This window comes from Grampus griseus (genome assembly GCF_964374135.1).
Source record: "Grampus griseus genome assembly, chromosome: 1".
NCBI lineage: Eukaryota > Metazoa > Chordata > Mammalia > Artiodactyla > Delphinidae > Grampus > Grampus griseus.
This window is the reverse complement of record NC_139017.1, coordinates 103,267,485-103,289,238: the sequence shown is the minus strand read 5'-3', so window position 1 is coordinate 103,289,238 and position 21,754 is coordinate 103,267,485. Positions and strand designations below refer to the sequence as shown.

The window sequence follows — 21,754 nt, the reverse complement described above, 5'->3', positions numbered from 1 at the left end:
AAGACACAAAACCTAGAAGTCATAAGGAAATGACTGACATGCATGATTTTATAACAATTTAAAATTTCTGTATAAAACCAAATAATATGTATATTCCCTCCTAATAATTAGGGATTTGAAAAGTTTAAAATTTTTCACTCATTAGATTGACAAAAGTTCAAGATAAAAAAACAAGTATTGGGAGGATTTATGGAAATGGTCATTCTTTTTACACTGTGGGTGGGAACTGTAAATAAGGTAAGCTTTTTAGAAGGCAATTTGGCATTAAATATTAAATCTTTTCATGTATATACCTTTTCACCCAGAAATTTTTGAAAAATACGGTGTAAATAAAAGGAAGTTCATTTCAGCACTATTTGTAAGAGCAAAAGTTTGTAAGCCATCTAACTCTTCATCAGTAAAGGAGTGGTTAAAATTTACAATATGTTCATACTATGGAATACACTGCTATTAAAACACACATTGGGGGCTTCCCTGGTGGCGCAGTGGTTGAGAGTCTGCCTGCCGATGTGGGGGACACGGGTTCGTGTCCCGGTCCGGGAAGATCCCATGTGCCGCGGAGCAGCTGGGCCCGTGAGCCATGGCCGCTGAGCCTGTGCGTCCGGAGCCTGTGCTCCGCAATGGGAGAGGCCACAACAGTGAGAGGCCCGCGTACGGCAAAAAAAAAAAACAACACACACATACACACACATTGGTATCAAAATAAATGAGGTTGATGTGTATGTACTGATATAGAAGAACTTCATGACAGGAGCAATAATTATAGTATGACCTTTTTTATATGCAGACATAACATATGTTTATTAGCCCATATATATGTATGAAATAAATAGAAAGGAAATTGGAAGGACCCACAGCAAACTACTGATAACAGTTACTTCTGGGGGTCAAGGGAGACCTGACTTTTTGCTTTATAAATTTTATTTTTGAATCTTTAAAAATGAATCCATGCGTTACTTATATAATAAGAAGAAACAAACAAATGTGAAAAGAAATCACTGACTTGGAAATACACCCTATAAGTTCATTGAAAAATACCAAATAAAGAAAACAGAGCTAGTGCTTTAGATGAAAGATCCAGGAATTACGAAAAATTAAAAAACAGCCTTAAAGGGCAGAAAGGTGAAGGATAAAATTTTAAAATTAAAAGGATTAACACCTACCTGAAAAAGAACTGATCTGAAATTCAGCAAAGTAACAGGAATATGAGAGAGACATAAAAGTGGTAACTATTAGCCATCATCACCCACCAAAAGACTGTACATTTTAGATTAAGAAAATACCCCACACACATTCACTCTTCCTAGCCACACTCAAGTAGTTGCATAAAGGTGGGAAATTATAATGGGAAGTTAAATTATGATACATATAAAGACAATTATAAAGTCATCAATTTTAAAATCTGACAGTCCCAATGAAAAGAATGTATGACCCAATCTAAGGTAAGGTAAATGAAAGCGTTAAAATTGCAAATAGAGTGTTCCCAACAAGGTGCTTGTGGAAAAATACCTTGATTTAATTTGACTCAGTAGTTGATACAACAGAGTATATTGAAAAAAACATTGTGAGAATCAAGAGATCTAGATTCTAGTTCTAGATCAGCCCCCAGTATAGCAACATAGCCTCGAGCAAGTCACAACTTATCTAGGCATCACTTACTTCATTTGTAAAATGAGAGGACCTGGGTACAGGATCTCTAAGTTCTGTATGATCTCTAAGGATATTTAAATTTCTAAAGAAATATATCTAAGAAACAAAACATTAACTTCTGTTGTCCAAGCTGTAGATCTGCCTGATGAGTTGTACACAGCAGTGGAAGTTTGTTTATGAGATGCCATGGTATTTGGGAGATAAAATTCAATGAGACGTTAGGAAGTATCCCAGAGAACGAGTGACCTCCTTTAGCTAAGGACAAAAAGGAAATTCTTTGGCCAACTGGTTTTATTGAGCCACATAAAAAAAATCATTTTTACCTGAAATGATCTAAATCAAATGGTTTAACACTAAGACCTAAATACTCAGAAAACCAAGCACTTCGCACCATTTGTGATTGGAAACTGGGTAAAGTCATTACAATACAATGTAACTTTAATTTACTCTTCCAGCTACTACTCCTCTATACAAACTTCCCTTTCCTGGGAGAATAGTCATCCCATTGTCACAAATACATTCCTTCACTGATATCATTGCATTTAGTATGTCTTTCCCAGAATACCACTATCATTCAATAGACATTTACTGTATGTGTTTTCATACTGTCCATTATTTTTATACACATGGTTCTCATTCAAGCCAACTTGAAAGTTCCTGTGGATGAGAAGCATATCTTCTTCTATTGTCTAACTTCCCTCAACAGATTACACTCTCAACGTTTGTTGATTTAAAAATTCACAAATTATCTCTTTTAATTAAAGTCTGAGTTTTGGGAAATTAATTTCGTACCTACATTCTGACTCCTCATTCTTATGTAAATATGTTCTTTTTTGTATTAAGGAAAAGAAATTTAAAATAAGTTAAAAAAAAAAACCTTCATAAATATGAATCAGGGACAGGTAATCAGTATTTTAAGACATTTAACAATTGATTTTCTTTACCAATTTACTTTCATTTCTCTTGTTTTAATTCTTCCTCCCATTGGAAATCTGTAAATAAACAAGGCAAAACTTTTATTATTATTATTTATTTTAACTGAATGAAACCTTTTTAAAATTACTTAAAACATATTTAATTTCTGTACCTGATAGTTATCCGATTTGGATCTTTGTTCAAAGTATTCAGTGTTTTCTTTTCATTTGTTCTTAATTGTATATCTAGAAATTCCTTGCAGCTGGCTACCATTGTGACCTATAAAATTTCAGCATTTGTTCATTTAGTTATGTCCATTCTTTACTTCTTTTCTCTCATTTATTTTTTCTGTATTTATTTATTTTTAATGCTGCCTTGGGACATCACGTTTAGCATAATAGAGTTAAAAACCTGCCTTATGCATTTTGCTTCTTTAAGGATTCATTCATTCACTAACAAAAGTTTACGAACACTTGTTATATGTCAGACACTGTGTTACACACTGGGGCTATATCAGTAAGATTGTAAAGATTAACAAGATGAAATTTAAAATATTCAGCGTAGCACCTAACACATAATAAGCACTCAATAAATGAAGATTTCATTACTATCGCTATTACTACTGTTATATTATTATTTACCCTTCTATAGTTTGCAAATTATTATTCCTATTGAGGATTATTTTGTAATGAAAACAATGCGTAGGTATTAAGAAATCTGTATTCTAGAGCCTAATTCTGTCAAATGACTCTGCTTTGGTTTTTCACACCTGTAAAATGAAACTAACACCCTTTCTAATTCTCTTTCACACTTTCTGAACTCAAAATCAGATGAGTTAATGTTAACATTAGGGAGTTTCTATTCTTGATTTCTTCTCAGTTAAGAATAATATTCAACACAACATTGTAAATCAACTATACTTCAATAAAAAATAAATTTAAAAAGAATAATATTTACATGAAAATACAAGCCTTCTACTCATCAATTTTAATGCAATTTTTAGTATAATAATCTTATCACAATAATCAACTTAGATATTTTAAATAAAAATAAATAGTTTGGATTTGACAATAAATATAAATGTCATGTTTCATGTTCATATTCCCAGTAATGGAAGAAAGGACCAATACAGTTACCAGGTGCCAAAAACATGACTATGGTTCTATTCACTGCTACAGCTACAAAGTTGCCCCCACTGGTGATATCTTAGTATAGCCTGTTTTTACTCCCACCTTCTCCAAAATCAGTTCTTTTTCCTGGTCTATCACCAATACTATTCTCTTTCTACTGTTATCATTATTCTGATGCAAAGGATTTAGGGAAGAGTTGCAAGTAGGAGGCACATGCGTCCCTCAGTGTCCCTCATTCATGGCAGACTTTCCTAATATACCATGCCACACCATCTTGGAATCTTTCTCAGCACATTCTTTCTCAACATATTACACTTGGTAACCACTACCAAGGTAATCAGCATTACCACATAAGTTGAAAGGCAGTTGCCATCCTGACTTTGGGTATGTATATGAATTTTCTTAGCCCTAACACAGAGATACAATTGGAAATATATTCTAAGGAGTACTATTCTATATCTTACAATCAAAGGCATATGAGGAGGAAAAACATAAGCACTATTAGAAATGCTTTCTTTTCTGCTCATTTCTTCTTAAATTGCATGAGATACACAAATTATTTACTCCAATATTATTTTATACTATATCATTATATATTTATTTTCTTGTGAAAATTAATTTACCAGATCCAATAAAGTTTCTTTTCCACTGATTGTACAAAATTTCTTCACTGTCTCAAATGTAATATAATACCAAGCCATCAATCTTCCTGCCTCTGTGGGAAAAGACAGAAAAAATAAACATTCCCCATCAGCTGAAACAACTTGAATTTTCATCAATTTAACAAACATTTCCTTAGCTGTGCCTTTAACAGCATCAGGTACAAAAGACACCAAAAAATCTAGAAGACATGGTCTCTGGAACCTACAGGTTAGCTAGGGAGATAACCACATGTGAAATAGCTAGACTAGAGTACAAAATCCAGTTAATGATAATGTTTACATACACAAACTTAAGTACAGAGGAAATTAAGCCTAAAAGAATGGTCCATGTGGGATTACCTTCTAGACCTCAGGAAAAAACAAAACTTGCTTATCAAAAGAGTAAAGTTTAAAAGACTCTTTAGAATAATGTAATGAGAGATATGGCTTGATAAACATAAGACTAAAATTCAGGTCAAACTGACCTGCTTAGAATCTTTGGGCCACCACTTACTAGTTACTAGGTGATCATGTGCAGGTTACTTTACCAGTTTCTTAATGTAATGCGGGAATAATAAAAGTATGCATCTCATATGTTTGTTGTGAAGAAGATTAAATGCAATAATACATGCATAGTACTTAGCATAGTGCCCAACGTTAAATAAATGTTGCCTACTTTTATTATCAAAACATGATGAAAGGTAGAATACAGAGGCCCTGAAATAGCCTTTAAATGCTATAAAGGAGTTTAGATTTTGGTTTTGATTTGTAAAATAACAGAAGACCACTTAAAATTCTTGAGCAATATTTCAATTAAATTTGAATTTGAAACTAAATTGTTTTGGAAATAAAACATCAGGTAGGCTGTGGGTAGGAGGATGGGTAGAGTGAGGATAAGTAATTGATGAAATGGAATTCATTTAAAAGGTTACTGGCTTCAATTATAAGTTGTCAAGAACATTACAAAGAATTTCAAGTCTTGTGAACACACACAAAAAACAGCTGAGAAGAGGAAAAAGGCATACTGTTGCTCAAGGAACAGGCTAATATTTAAGTATGTGCTACAGGTTTTGCTGAAGAGGAAAGAATTTGACATTCCATCACTTATAGGCACCAAGAATAAGGTACAGTAGACAGAACTTAGACTCAGGAATAGTCACTTTCTCAATTAGGAGTCTAGTGAATATGTTCAGCCAAAACGTGAGTAATGCAGTGGTTCACCAAAGGGAGATTCTAAGAGCAGTGTGTGAGATAGCGAGAATATGGTTACCAAGGGAACTAGTATATGTTATATTTAGGGTAAATTTTAAGATGCTCCTCTTATCCTAGATGTTTATAACTTAATATAGGGTATCTCCCTGCTAGTCAAAATGAAAGGTTTTGAGAAAAGGCTTGATATTTGCTGGCTTATTAGTAAGGACGAAGGTTTCCTAGGTAAGGTATAAAAATAAACTAGAAAGAAAGCTATAAAGAAAATGAGTCAAGGCAGAAGCAATGGAAATAATTTTTTAAAATTTGCAAGTGAAGAGAGGAAATAAAGAGGCAACTTGCTATCAATATAGCTTTTGAATAATAGCAAATACAGGGTATTTCAAAGTAAAAGTCATAGAGTTGGGGTAAGGAGAGTGGAAGCAGAGGTCATGAGAATGCACCTCTCACATATCCTACTGCAAGAAGTGCTCTGATAGATGGCCCCAACTGCTATGTTCTGAATCTATCACTATGTACACACCAAGATCACACTTCTCAGGAGATACAAACAAATGACTGAGCATAGCAGGAATATTAAGAAAGATCTATAAGCCAAGGGACTCTTAGGATGGGCAACTTTGACTTGAATATTCCCCATCAACTTTGCCAAATGGTCTTAGGACTGCATTGCAGGATAAAATTCTCCTTCCTTCTCTCTTTCCTTCCTTTTCTCCTTCCTTCCTTCACTCTCCTTCACAGAGGTAAGATTTGCATCCCAGTTTAATGACTTTCCATGCCTTTTGCAATTACTGCCCATTTTCATAAGGTTGTTAATCCTTCATAAATTTGCACAAACCAAGACTTGGCCTTTTGAGACCTTCTTCTATACACATTAGCAGGCAGAATAGCTAAAAATCTGGACAAGAACACAAGCATACAGATAAAAATACCTAGATACTTGAGTATTATAACCACAAACTAAAAAAGCAAAAACTATATAAAGCAGAATTACTGGAACATACAGACTAAAAATTTAAATACAAAAAATAAATATTCAAAGAGATAAAAGAAGTAATAGTAACACAAAGGAACAAGAAGTCATAAAGAAAGAATTAATTAGAAATAATATGTAAGGAGCTTCCATCCACATTAACAGCAGGCTAAGTAATTATGAACCAATGCCTCTGCTGAAGGCAACTAAGTCAGATAAATGAAACATATGAAATATCTTTTATAAGGCAGCAAAGAACTAACAAGATATTTATCTGGGAGAGGGCTTAAAACCAAAGGGATAAGCACACACAAAATATTTATAAAAACTGACCACATACTGCGCCATAAAACAAGTCTCAACAATTCTCAAAAGATTGAAATCATACTGAAAATATCATCTGATACAAAGCAACTGTATCAAATATCAAAAACAACAGCAACAACAAAAAAACTGAAAAGAAAAATAACTAGAAAACCATCATATGTACAGAAATTAAGAACTAGATTTCCAAATAACCCATAGGTCAAAGAAGAAATAATGAAAATTAGAAAATACAACAAACTGATTGATAATGAAACTATTACAAATCACAGCTAATAAAAATTCTTAGCCTTAAATAAATATATAGTATTCCTATACATTTACATAAACCTTTATTTCCTGTAAATATATAGTATATGCATTCCTATAAAATCTTGTATTCTATAAACTACATACTAAAAATAACAAGGTTTATGGGAAAAAGTATTGAGGCAAACAACTAAAAAATTCATACAACCTTATAACAAGAGCACTAACCTAAATGATCCTAATAAAAATACTGGCACAGTTAAAAAGACATGTTAAATTCCTCATAAAGTTATATATACATACATGTATGTAACACTTTATGTGTGTGTGTTTTAAGTAGCTTGATGGTGTAGGGTGTAACAAGAGTTGAGGCTGCTGAGTTAATAAATACAGAGGACAAAATGTCCAATGATTGGGCATTGCATAATATGTGCTTTCAAAGCAGAGTACATGACCAAACTGGGTCCAGAGGAGGAACAGGTAAAACAGCATCATGTACAATACTGTATTCCTCTGAAAACTCAGCTACATTCAGCTAGAATGTATATTTTATGTTAAGCTGCTGTGATGGTTAATATTATGTGTCAACTTAACTGGGCCATAGGGTGCCCAGATATTTGGGCAAATATTATTCTGGGTATGTCTGTAAAGGTGTTTTGGATGATATTAACATTTAAATTGATAGACTGAACACTGATAGAATATTAGTGCTCTTTGCAATATTAATGGGTTTCCATTTAAAAGATTTCTGTGGACAAATAAGAATGTAAAAATCTTAGGCTAATCAATTTCATCTCTTTTTTACTACCTTTCTTCTTAGCACATTTAGTATGCTACTGAACCCCATGAATCTCCTAGAGGAGATAGTTTAGAGTAAAACTGCATTCTCTATTTTAATTTGGAGTCTCTCACCCCCCACCCCAGAACACTCACTAAGATAAATTGGTGTATGACATGAAGATCTAAATAGATTTTCACTATACCATTTATTGAAACATCAATCCCAAGGCAGTTCTCAATTTTAACGTGCAAAAGCAGCATCCAGGAAACAAGCTTAAAATCTAAATTACTAGGTTTTACTCCTAGAAGGTGAGGTTTGTAGGTCTGGAGTAGGGTTCATTAATTTCATTTTTAACATAACAGCACCCTCAGTTGACTTTGAGAGGAAATAGTTAACCCAACCACACTTTAGGAAACATTACCCTGCTACGTGATAAGGAATATTTTCAGCTCCAAGATTGGATTGTCCTTTTGGACATTCCTGCCTGGACATGGAATGAGTGAGGAATGAAAGAGAAACCAAGACATCAAACATTTTTTAATAGGCTTAACAAACCGGTTATGCTATTGAGAATAAGAGGCAAGTAGAGATACATTTTCCTAACCTTGGACAAAAAAAAGCAACGACTCATGTTTTCAGAGGAATTTTTTTTGCTGTAAATGTTCATTATCCCATTTCATCATCACAACAACCCAGTAAGGTAAGTAGGATGTGTAATATATTCTTGTTTTACAGATAAATAAACTAAGGCTCAGTAAGCATAAGGTCACAGCAAGCATAGTGGCAGAACTGGGACTGAAATCCAGGCATTTGGAACACAAATTTTATGTTCGTTCCACTGTATAGTATTCCAGGTCAAATTAACTGTTATATGCTCTGGGTGTCAAGTTTCATGTCATATATGTAAGAAAAGATTTCCAATAGAAAACTAACGTTCAAATGTCATAGCAAAGGTGAGAGACCAGGATCAAAACTACAATTCATTTACATAATGACCATAGCTTAAGCTGTGAAGGTAAATTATGTTTTCAAAGAAATTATCATAAACTGGGAATAAAGGTCCAACATCTACACATTTAAGAAGCCCATAGTAAAGCAAAAAAGGTCAGCAAAGAGAAATTGATTAAAGAAGAAGAAAGAGAATCAAAAGAATGTTAAAAAGAAGAAAATTAATCAGGTAGTATTCACTGATGATTGAGAAAGAAGACAAATATTACACATATCATTTATTAAGTATGTTTAAAGGCAGAAGGAATGTTGTCAGTGGATTCAAGAAGTTCCACAGGGAAAGAATTATAGTGGGAATAAGATTCTTGAGAATTAAAATATCTGAAGAATAGAAGAAGAAGTTATATTAGTGATTCTCATGCCCCCTTTAGTGAGACATCCTAGAATACAAAGAAGGTAATTCTCACAAACAAATTAGGTTTATCAGAATGAGAACCATGGAAGAGGAAACAAATGTTATAAATCTAGGGCTGAGAGTTAGGGAGGTAAATTGCTTTTAAAAACCTTATACAAATAAATACAAATAAAAACATAATACAAAATCATACATTTCTATAGTACAGTTGCAAGTATGTAAAAATGCATTTAAAAATGGAAGGATACATGAAATGTTAACAGATAGTCTGATTTTTTTAAACTTTCCTATACTTCCCAATTTTTATTCAGTAAAGTATATCTTCTTAAAAAGTTTAATTTGTTATAATGAAGTCAATATTTTCCCCTAAGAAACTTCTAATCATGAGTGGTAAAAACTACAAAACATTCTTTCTTGCTTCTGTTATACCCTATATAGAATCAAAAGGAGAGAGACAGAGAGAAAAGGAGCCTAAGTAACCATCCATATAAGCAATGTTTGAATAATTAAGAATTGGCAAAAGGATAGCTACAAGAGTTAGGACAGGACTGAAGCAACCCAAAGATTTGAGCATTTTAATCCTCTGCTAAAAGTCACCGGCGTTAGCGAACACAAATTCTGTGCCTGTCAAAAAGAAGATCTATAATTTCAGAAATAAAACTCATATAAATTGATCATGCTAATAATGATGATACCCTACTGAGAACTGAAACCACAATTTTACCGTCATCTAAATTTTAGTAGAAAAAAAATTTTAATTTAGCCTTAAGTAAGCAATTGTTAAATTTACTAACAATGATGGAAAAATTACCAGTTGGTTTGAAATTAACATCTTCATCCATCTTTATCAGGTCCAGAGATGATAAATCATTCAGATTCTTCAAACATAATTCTGTTCAATTATAGAAAACACATTTTTTACTTTAGTAAAATAAAGAATCAACACAAAATAGAATTTATTATAAAATATCCTGAAGGTGTATTTCAGTGTAATTGTTCTGGGAAGAACTGTAGTTCCTAATTAAGTGGTTAAAAAAAAAAAACTCATTTAAACAAAAGAGCTGACTAATATGCTGAAAAAATTTTCTAACAGTAAAAATAATACAAATAATAAAAATAACACTCAAGTGATAACATTTACAACTTGGAGCTTTTAAAATGATATATTTGTACTATCTCATTTAATCCTTAAAACACAACATGGCAGGTATTAATATTATTTCATATACAAGTTAGAAAATTAAAGAATAGAGAAGCTAAGTGACTTGCTCCAGGTCTAAATACTGTTTTGCCATTTGACTTCCAATACGGCAGTAGTTTTTCTTTTTAAAAAAGCTTTAAGATATATACACACAAAGTATAAAGAGTCAAATAGTTCTACAGAGATTGTTCAAAAAACACCAGTCTTTCCCCTCCTCCTAGTTTGCCACACTCTCTTAAGGTAACCATTATGACTATTTTAACTGATGTTTCTAGTATTTACTTCAGCATCTCTGAATATGACACTATTGCACCTGGAAGGAACCTCTGAATAGGAAGCAATGCAAGTTCACTCTCACTGATTGATGGGGATCAGAGCAATTGTAGTAACCTGTTGCATTCAGTGTTCTCTCTGTTCCCTGCTATAAAGACACAGACCTACTAGAGAATGGACTTGAGGATATGGGGAGGGGGAAGGGTAAGCTGTGACAAAGTGAGAGAGTGGCATGGACATATATACACTACCAAACGTAAAATAGATAGCTAGTGGGAAGCAGCCGCATAGTACAGGGAGATCAGCTCGGTGCTTTGTGACCACCTAGAGGGGTAGGATAGGGAGGGTGGGAGGGAGGGAGATGCAAGAGGGAAGAGATGTGGGAACATATGTATATGTATAACTGATTCACTTTGTTAGAAAGCAGAAACTAACACACCATTGTAAAGCAATTATACTCCAATAAAGATGTTAAAAAAAAAAAAAAAAGCCCAGGAGATTGGAGGCAGTTAACAGCAGAGAATGGGAATACCACAACCTATTCAATGTTATATAGAATAGCCACTCACAAAAACATAGCCCTTAGAAAGCAGGGTTCTTTGAAAAATACTTTAGTTTAAGCAACATTGCTAAAGCAGCTTGATAGTTTTAAGTGTTTGGTTAAGTAAGGCTTTTGAAGTCTTTGCTAATTTTCTTAATTACCCACTATTAAATTAACAATCAGTGGCCATCAACAAAAGTCTACACATAATAAATGCTGGAGAGGGTGTGGAGAAAAAGGAACCGTCCTACACTGTTGGTGGGAATGTAAATTGGTACAGCCACTAGGGAGAACAGTAAGGAGGTTCCTTAGAAAACTAAAAATAGAGTTACCATATGATCCTGCAATCCCACTCCTGGGCATATATCCAGAGAAAACTATAATTTGAAAAGATACATGCACCCCAATGTTCATTGCAGCACTATTTACAATAGTCAAGACATGGAAGCAACCTAAATGTCCATCAACAGATGAATGGATAAAGAAGATGTGATATATATATATATATATATATATATATATATATATATATATACACATAATAGAATATTACTCAGACATAGAAAAGAATGAAATAATGCCATTTGTGGCAACATGGATGGATGGATGGACCCAGAGATTATCATACTAAGTGAAGTAAGCAAGACAGAGAAAGACAAATATCACATGATATCACTTATATGTAGAATCTAAAAAAAATAAATAATACAAATGAACTTATTTACAAAACAGGAAGAGACTCACAGACATAGAAAACAAACTTATGGTTACCAAAGGGGAAAGAGGGGGAGGGATAAATTAGGAGGTTGAGATTAACATGTACATACTACTATATATAAAATAGATAACCAACAAGGACCTGCTGTACAAGCACAGGAAACTATACTCAATATTTTGTAATAATGTATAAGGGAAAAGAATCTGAAGAAAAATATACATATATATAAAACTGAATCACTATACTGTACACCTGAAACTAACATGACATTGTAAATCGACTACACTTAAATAAAAAAAAAAACAATGCTCTCAACTTTCTACTTCAAAAAAATTAATATTCAGTAAGTTAATCAAACAAGAATGCTTACTATATGCTGAGCACTATTCTAAGCTTAAAGTTTATAGTAGTGAACAAGGCAAGGTTCTTCTTCTATAAAACTTGTGTTTTACTGAAGAAAGCAATCAATAACAAATAAATAATTTCAGGTATTGATAAGTATTACGAGGGAGGGAGAGATTGGGATTGACATGTACACACCACTATATTTAAAACAGACAACCAACAAGGACCTACTGTATAGCACAAGGAACTTTGCTCAATATTCTGTAATAACCTAAATGGGAAAAGAATTTGAAAAAGAATAGATACATGTATATGTATAACTGAACCACTGTGCTGTACACCTGAAACTAACACAACATTGTTACTCAACTATATTCCAATATAAAATAAAAATTAAAAAAAAAGAAAGGTATTATGAAGGAAAATAAAGCTGAGACAGGAACTAAAGAATAACAGAGTTTTTTAAGCTTTTATTTAATTAAGCTTACGTGTATTTCAGATACACAGATTATAATTTCTGATTAAAGTAAGGATGTAGTCATTCTAATTTTCAACATAAACACATCACCTTTTCCAAGAGCAGGAAAACAGCAGTAACAATATGGAAATTGTTTTTCCTTTGTCTCTGTAAATGTGGGTTTAAATAAGGTAGTCCAGGAAGGTCTCTCTGAGGAGTTGATATGTAAACAAAGACCTGAATGAAATGAAGTTTCAGGCCACGTAAAATATGCAAGAAGTGTTTCAAGAACAAAGAGAGTGCAAGGACCTGAAGTGCGAACAAGCTTGATGTGGTTAAGAAACAGCAAGATAGCCAATTTGGGCAGAGTGGAATAAATGAGGAGAAAGTGACAAGAGATGAAGTTAGAGAAATAGGCATGGGGATACCAAATAGGACTTTGTGGGAAAGTTTGCATTTTATTCTAAGAGTGATGGGAGAGGTACTGGAGGATACTGAGTAAGAAAGTATAACAAAATTTAGGAAACAGCATATTGTATGCTAAAGACGCTTCCTAAGAAATTTAAGGCAGACCTCCAAGCAAACCAAAACATTCTATCCAATTATATAATAAATTTGGCTATTCTTTATAGGCAAAACTTAGCCACCTATAATAATTGAAAATAAGACAAATATGAACTGTTAAGAACATTTAAGAATGCCAGAGATTTCCGTGCATTAATTTTGTATCCTGCTACTTTACCAAATTCATTGATTAGCTCTAGTAGTTTTCTGGTAGCATCTTTAGGATTCTCTATGTATAGTATCATGTCATCTGCAAAGAGTGACAGCTTTACTTTTTCTTTTCCAATTTGGATTCCTTTTATTTCCTTTTCTTCTCTGACTGCTGTGGCTAAAACTTCCAAAACTACGTTGAATAAGAGTGGTGAGAGTGGGCAACCTTGTCTTCTTCCTGATCTTAGTGGAAATGCTTTCAGTTTTTCACCATTGAGGATGATGTTGGCTGTGGGTTTGTCATATATGGCCTTTATTATGTTGAGGAAAGTTCCCTCTATGCCTACTTTCCGCAGGGTTTTTATCATAAATGGGTGTTGAATTTCTCTGCATCTATTGAGATGATCATATTGTTTTTCTCCTTCAATTTGTTAATAGGGTGTATCACGTTGATTGATTTACGTATATTGAAGAATATATATATATTGAATATATATATATATTCAATATATAATTGATTTGCGTATATTGAAGAATATATATATATTGAATATATATATAGAAGAATATATATATATATTGAAGAATATATATATATTGAATATATATATATATTCAATATATGATATATATATATTGAATATATATATATTGAAGAATCCTTGCATTCCTGGAATAAACCCCACTTGATCATGGTGTATGATCCGTTTAATGTGCTGTTGGATTCTGTTTGCTAGTATTTTGTTGAGGATTTTTGCATCTATGTTCATCAGTGATATTGGTCTATAGTTTTCTTTCTTTGTGACATCCTTGTCTGGTTTTGGTATCAGGGTGATGGTGGCCTCGAAGAATGAGTTGGGGAGTGTTCCTCCCTCTGCTATATTTTGGAAGAGTTGGAGAAGGATAGGTGATAGCTCTTCTCTAAATGTTTGATAGAATTCGCCTGTGAAGCCATCTGGTCTTGAGCTTTTGCTTGTTGGAAGATTTTTTTTTTTTTTTTTTGCGGTACGCGGGCCTCTCACTGTTGTGGCCTCTCCCGTTGCGGAGCATAGGCTCCGGACGCCCAGGCTCAGCGGCCATGGCTCACGGGCCCAGCCGCTCTGCGGCATGTGGGATCTTCCTGGACCGGGGCACGAACCTGTGTCCCCTGCATCGGCAGGCGGACTCTCAATCACTGCGCCACCAGGGAAGCCCTTGTTGGAAGATTTTTAATCACAGTTTCAATTTCAGTGCTTGTGATTGCTCTGTTCATATTTTCTATTTCTTCCTGATTAAGTCTTGGCAGGTTGTGCCTTTCTAAGAATTTGTCCATTTCTTCCAGTTTGTCCATTTTATTGGCATAGAGTTGCTTGTAGTAATCTCTCATGATCTTTTGTATTTCTGTAGTGTCAGTTATTACTTCTCCTTTTTCATTTCTAATTCTATTGATTTCAGTCTTCTCCCTTTTTTTCGTGATGAGTCTGGCTAATGGTTTATCAATTTTGTTTATCCTTTCAAAGAACCAGCTTTTAGCTTTATTGATCTTTGCTATCGTTTCCTTCATTTCTTTTTCATTTATTTCTGATCTGATTTTTATGATTTCTTTCCTTCTGCTAACTTTGGGGTTTTTTTGTTCTTCTTTCTCTAATTGCTTTAGGTGCAAGGTTAGGTTGTTTATTCGAAATGTTTCCTGTTTCTTAAGGTACGATTGTATTGCTATAAACTTCCCTCTTAGAACGGCTTTTGCTGCATCCCATAGATTTTGAGTCATCGTGTCTCCATTGTCATTTGTTTCTAGGTGTTTTTTGATTTCCTCTTTGATTTCTTCAGTGATCACTTCGTTATCAAGTAGTGTATTGTTTAGCCTCCATGTGTTTGTATTTTTTACAGATCTTTTCCTGTAATTGATATCTAGTCTCATAGCTTTGTGGTCAGAAAAGATACTTGATAAATTCCTATACACTAAGGATGAAAAATCTGAAAGTGAAATCAAGAAAACACTTCCATTTACCATTGCAACAAAAAGAATAAAATATCTAGGAATAAACCTACCTAAGGAGACAAAAGACCTGTATACAGAAAATTATAAGACACTGATGAAAGAAATTAAAGATGATACAAATAGATGGAGAGATATACCATGTTCTTGGATTGGAAGAATCAACATTGTGAAAATGACTCTACTACCCAAAGCAATCTACAGATTCAATGCAATCCCTATCAAACTATCACTGGCATTTTTCACAGAACTAGAACAAAAAATTTCACAATTTGTATGGAAACACAAAAGACCCCGAATAGCCAAAGCAATCTTGAGAACGAAAAACAGAGCTGGAGGAATCAGGCTTCCTGACTTCAGACTATACTACAAAGCTACAGTAATCAAGACAGTATGGTACTGGCACAAAAACAGAAATATAGATCAATGGAACAGGATAGAAAGCCCAGAGATAAACCCACGCATATATGGTCACCTTATCTTTGATAAAGGAGGCAGGAATGTACAGTGGAGAAAGGACAGCCTCTTCAATAAGTGGTGCTGGGAAAACTGGACAGCTACACGTAAAAGTATGAGATTAGATCACTCCCTAACACCATACACAAAAATAAGCTCAAAATGGATTAAAGACCTAAATGTAAGGCCAGAAACTATCAAACTCTTAGAGGAAAACATAGGCAGGACACTCTATGACATAAATCACAGTAAGGTCCTTTTTGACCCACCTCCTAGAGAAACGGAAATAAAAACAAAAATAAACAAATGGGACCTAATGAAACTTAAAAGCTTTTGTGCAGCAAAGGAAACCATAAAGAAGACCAAAAGACAACCCTCAGAATGGGAGAAAATATTTGCAAATGAAGCAACTGACAAAGGATTAATCTCCAAAATTTATAAGCAGCTCATGCAGCTTAATAACAAAAAAACAAACAACCCAATACAAAAATGGGCAGAAGACCTAAATAGACATTTCTCCAAAGAAGATATACAGACTGCCAACAAACACATGAAAGAATGCTCAATATCACTAATCATTAGAGTAATGCAAATCAAAACTACAATGAGATATCATCTCACACCAGTCAGAATGGCCATCATCAAAAAATCTAGAAACAATAAATGCTGGAGAGGGTGTGGAGAAAAGGGAACCCTCTTTGACTGTTGGTGGGAATGTAAATTGATACAGCCACTGTGGAGCACAGTATGGAGGTTCCTTAAAAATCTACAAATAGAACTACCATATGACCCAGCAATCCCACTACTGGGCATATACCCTGAGAAAACCATAATTCAAAAAGAGTCATGTACCACAATGTTCATTGCAGCTCTATTTACAATAGCCCGGAGATGGAAACAACCTAAATGTCCATCATCGGATGAATGGATAAAGAAGATGTGGCACATATATACAATGGAATATTACTCAGCCATAAAAAGAAACGAAATTGAACTATTTGTAATGAGGTGGATAGACCTAGAGTCTGTCATACAGAGTGAAGTAAGTCAGAAAGAGAGAGACAAATACCGTATGCTAACACATATATATGGAATTTAAGGAAAAAAATGTCATGAAAAACCTAGGGGTGAAACAGGAATAAAGACACACACTTACTAGAGAATGGACTTGAGTCTATGGGGAGGGGGAAGGGTAAACTGTGACAAAGCGAGAGAGAGGCATGGACATATATACACTACCAAACGTAAGGTAGACAGCTAGTGGGAAGCAGCCACATAGCACAGGGAGATCAGCTCGGTGCTTTGTGACCGCCTGGAGGGGTGGGATAGGGAGGGTGGGAGGGAGGGAGACGCCAGCGGGAAGGGATATGGGAACATATGTATATATATAACTGATTCATTTTGTTGTGAAGCTGAAACTAACATACCATTGTAAAGCAATTATACTCCAATAAAGATGTTAAAATGAAAAAAAAAAAAGAACATTTAAGAAAAGTTCAATCTTTACAGTTACCAGAACATAGCAAGATATTTCTTGGTCTGTCTCATTTTGTGTATTTGATCATTATGATAAAAAATATATGCTTTTAAAACTCCATTACAAATTTGGTCAATACATAAAGAATAATACAACTATATTATAGATCTGTTTCTCAACAGCTGCATCATGAACATAAGCTATTGCTAATAGCATGATTTTTGTGGTACGCGGGCCTCTCACTGTTGTGGCCTCTTCCGTTGCGGAGCACAGGCTCTGGACGTGCAGGCTCAGCGGCCATGGCTCATGGGCCCAGCCACTCCGCGGCATGTGGGATCTTCCCGGACCGGGGCACAAACCCGTGTCCCCTGCATCGGCAGGCGGACTCTCAACCACTGCGCCACCAGGGAAACCCCTAATCAGCATGTTTTAACAATATATTTATTCTTTAAGAAAGACAATTTTACTGCTTCATCCTTATCTCTGCATTTTTATTTGCCATATGTGTATATCCAAGTAGAGAATAAATTAAAATTGGCTAAATATTTTTTGGGATCTAACATGTTTTCTTTTCCTGGAAGACAGTCTCAATACAATGAAGAGGCAGCAATTTCTACTCCTAATAAATGCTTAACAATCTTTTGATATTTTAAAAGATAGGTAATGAAATACTGAGTGATTAACTGAAAACTAAAACTGGGTTTGATAGGAATACTTCATTAGCACAGATTAAGATAAGAAGCCCATAATCAAGCTTGGCTTATATTTTCAGTTAAAAGTAAACTAGAAAAGGAACATAAAGAGTTGAGTATCTATAGGCAACATTTCCAAAGACCAGGATCATTTTAAAAATAAAAACAAACCAAGTTAACATGTTATACAAAAGAAGATATTCTGATAGAATTAATAAATAGATTAATACAGAAAAAAAGTACATGTGCCAGGCTTTATTTACCTGTGAAAAAGAAATCCATATTTTCTTTTCTGCAAACAAGATTACTTTAAAAAATACTTTCCCGGAGCATTCTTACTTTCAAAATAACTAAACTTTTTCATTAAAATGTATAGAATATAATTTTTTAGAAGGAAATGCATCTAACCTTGTAATTTTGATTCAATTCCATCTTTGCTCAATCCAGATGCAAAACCTATATAAGTTATGACAATTTATTAAAAATAAAATACAATGAGATGAATTCATCTTTATAAGCTCACTTTATACCCCAGTTAACTAGAAAAGAGTAATCTAACTCAATCTTAAATAGAAGAAAAAAGTAGCTTAAAGTTAAAACAAGGCTTAAACATCTATAGAAAATAAACACTGTTGTGAAATCCTTTCAATATCAATTGGCTATCTCTTGTTATTTTTATTGTATAACAGTGACCAGGAATACTACATGTATTTTTTTTCCTTAGAGGTCTGAAAGTTTTGAACCTATGTGTATTAGAATGGTATTATAACACATCAGGTTTTAATTTGATATTCTGCAATCCCAAGCATTTTTATTTTATAACCTGTACCACATGAAAGAACCCTCTAGAAGCAACATAACCATATGTGTGCTAGCTTTAGAAGCAAGAAGAAAATTCCAGCAGCAACAGTATTACTATATACTTTGATTTGAACACCAGTTCAGACAAAATTCAAAATTTCTTTTTGACTTTAACTTATTTTAAATAATTTTAGGCGTTTAAAAAATTTTTGAGATAATTTTTTTCTAAAAGATCTATTTTTAATGGTGTTGATTTCTAACCTTATTAAAAGACTAGAAGTAAAACAGATAAATATTTCTCACATTTCTCTACTCTTGCTCTAACTGTATTTGTTATAATTGTTTTTACTTCTGCTAACTATTAGTTTCTATAATCTATTCTGTGACTTATTAATATAAAGTAGGCCCAATTGGCTTGATAAAGTTACTACTCTTCAAAATCAAAGTAACAAACCATAATGAGATGGATTTTTCAAGGTTCTGATATAAAGCAAGGTTGATCGTATCCATTCCAAAGCAATATTCACATCTGTGATGGTATGCAATACTATCTCCGCATTTAAATGCTCAATAAGATGTCTGTGCAAACTAATGAAAAAAAAAACCTTTTCATTAGTAATATATATTTCAATGCCATACAACTGTTACTTGTTTAGAATAATATTTGAATAATTCAATAATTTAATTGAATAATATTGTTACTTTAATAATTCATGAAAGTTAACTTAATTTTCAAAAATATGACAAAACTGTAAAATGTCAGTTTAACTTTTAAAAACATTATAGATTTCTCTCTACTCCATGGATCTAGAAGACATTATTGCTTTAAAAAAGGGTGGGGAGTGGATTACATCCTATTTTCCCCAAAAGTATTATAATCAAACACTTTACTAAAAGGTTGCCTGTCTCCTACTATTATGCAAATTTTAAAGATGTAAAAAGATGTGAAAATTACATTCCTCCCATTACTAATTTGGCCTTTTATAACAAGGATACATGCAACTGCATGCTAAGAAGCATTGCTGAACAAAGATATTACACTGTCTCTTTTTTAACTATTAAATTTCTTAAAAGTACACACTTTCTAATTAGATTATTGAAAAGTTTCAAGAAAATCCCCTAATATATTAAAAGGAAAAATACAGCCTATATTAACATTAACTTATTAACATCTTTTGGGAATATTTTCTATATTACCTGCTTTCTACAGTGTCACTACAAGCTAGCATCTGAATATACTTCTCTTTTGTACTTAACCGAGTCATAATAACTGCAGTAGCTGTAGTGTCAAACTGGAAGGAAAAAAAAAAAGAAAACAGAGAAATTTAGTAAAGAAAAGCACATGTTGATATCAGTCTTCTTCAATAACTCAAGATTTTCATTTTATATTAAACAGTTCCCTGTCTTAAACAACAGGTCAAGAAGGTCTTAAAAATGCTTCTGAATTTGAATATTAACTGAAAATTTGACTTAAAAACCTTCCAAGAGTATAGATGTAAAAGTACCACTTTGGTTTCAATGTAACATAATTTTGGCAGTAGTAATATCAAAACAAACTTAGGTAACTGGTTAAAAGCTGTAACATTCGGGGCAATTTATTTATAATCTAATTTATCCTATAATAATTATAAATTTGTATGACACAATATTTTGATATTCTTTGAAAAGATATTCTTCCTAAATTTTCCCTTAGTACCTATATGAATGACTTCTTTATTCAAGAATTTGTCAGATTAGGCCATGTTTTATAATGCGTATGGGCTGATTTTTAATTGTCGCAATATCTTGGGACCACTGTTGGCATTTTGTGCTAGGATCCAGGGATGGTACATGTTCTGCAATGTATGACAGTCCTACACAATGAAAAACTGTCCCATCCAAAATGCCAATAGCATCCCTATTCAGAATAAAAAACAAACAAAACCCAAAATACTCAAAACCAAAAAAACTCTTTAACAGCATACACATTAATAAACCCAACCATTTATCAACCCAACCATTCAACAACCAATGGGAGCTTAGAGGGAATGAAGGGAGTATGTCTCCTTTGGTGAGACTTGTTTCACTTCTACTCCTCCATTAAAGTACATTTTCTTAGTTACATTTATGCTTAAACCTAATCTAAACGTGAAATGTTAATCTTTTGTTTAACAAAAAATACAAAATTATTTCCTTTTTTTGCTTTTTATCTTGTCTTTAAAATAAATTACAAAAAGTGAAACATTGTCACTTACTTGAGGTCGACCAGCTCTACCAATCATCTGTAGAATATCTGTTTCACTGTACTCTTCAAACATTCCTCCAGCATAATGCATTGTAGATTTTATAACTACTAGGTGAGCAGGTAAATTTACTCCCATGGCTAAGGTACTGGTAGTAACTGCATCAAAATATGGAATATTACTTTTAAGTCATATAACTTTATTGCTTCAAGTAAACATTTTCTTATAGAAGATATATTCTTATAAATGTAATAAAACTCATATATAGGAAATTTAGAATAAAAAGGAAAAAGAAAACATTACAACGTAAAATAATATATCTTAAAACCAAAAAGCTACTAATTCTTACTTTTCAAATTGCACTATGTTCAGTAAGATGATAAAGAACTAAAATTGCCAGAGAGTTTACTATAGCACATATACGTATGGATAGTTATATAATTTTAGATTCTTGGAAGAAAAGCAGAAATGAGTCAGAATACCTGAGCTTTTTCTTTTTCCAAAAGATCTTATAATATTCACAAGAATACGTTTTACTTACAAAGAACCGGTAGATCTCCAACAGTAAAAGCTCCTTCAACTACTTTTCTATCTGACAGCTCCATACCAGCATGATGATAAGCAACACCATGTATTAAGATATC

At 33.2% G+C, this 21,754-nt stretch overlaps 1 protein-coding gene across 1 annotated transcript in view; it reads right to left on the bottom strand.

Annotated features, from left to right (window-relative positions):
• The window catches only part of HFM1 (helicase for meiosis 1), a gene marked incomplete at its 5' end in the record, with an annotated part of 128,881 nt that overhangs the window by 69,627 nt on the left and 37,500 nt on the right, over positions 1-21,754 (bottom strand). Inside the window, 9 exons of the mRNA XM_082658593.1 lie at positions 2,595-2,642; positions 2,738-2,844; positions 4,319-4,410; positions 10,047-10,127; positions 18,496-18,543; positions 19,343-19,476; positions 20,086-20,180; positions 21,123-21,268; positions 21,652-21,753. Coding sequence (XP_082514719.1) covers positions 2,595-2,642; positions 2,738-2,844; positions 4,319-4,410; positions 10,047-10,127; positions 18,496-18,543; positions 19,343-19,476; positions 20,086-20,180; positions 21,123-21,268; positions 21,652-21,753 — 853 coding nt within the window. The remainder of the gene's footprint in view (positions 1-2,594; positions 2,643-2,737; positions 2,845-4,318; positions 4,411-10,046; positions 10,128-18,495; positions 18,544-19,342; positions 19,477-20,085; positions 20,181-21,122; positions 21,269-21,651; position 21,754) is intronic.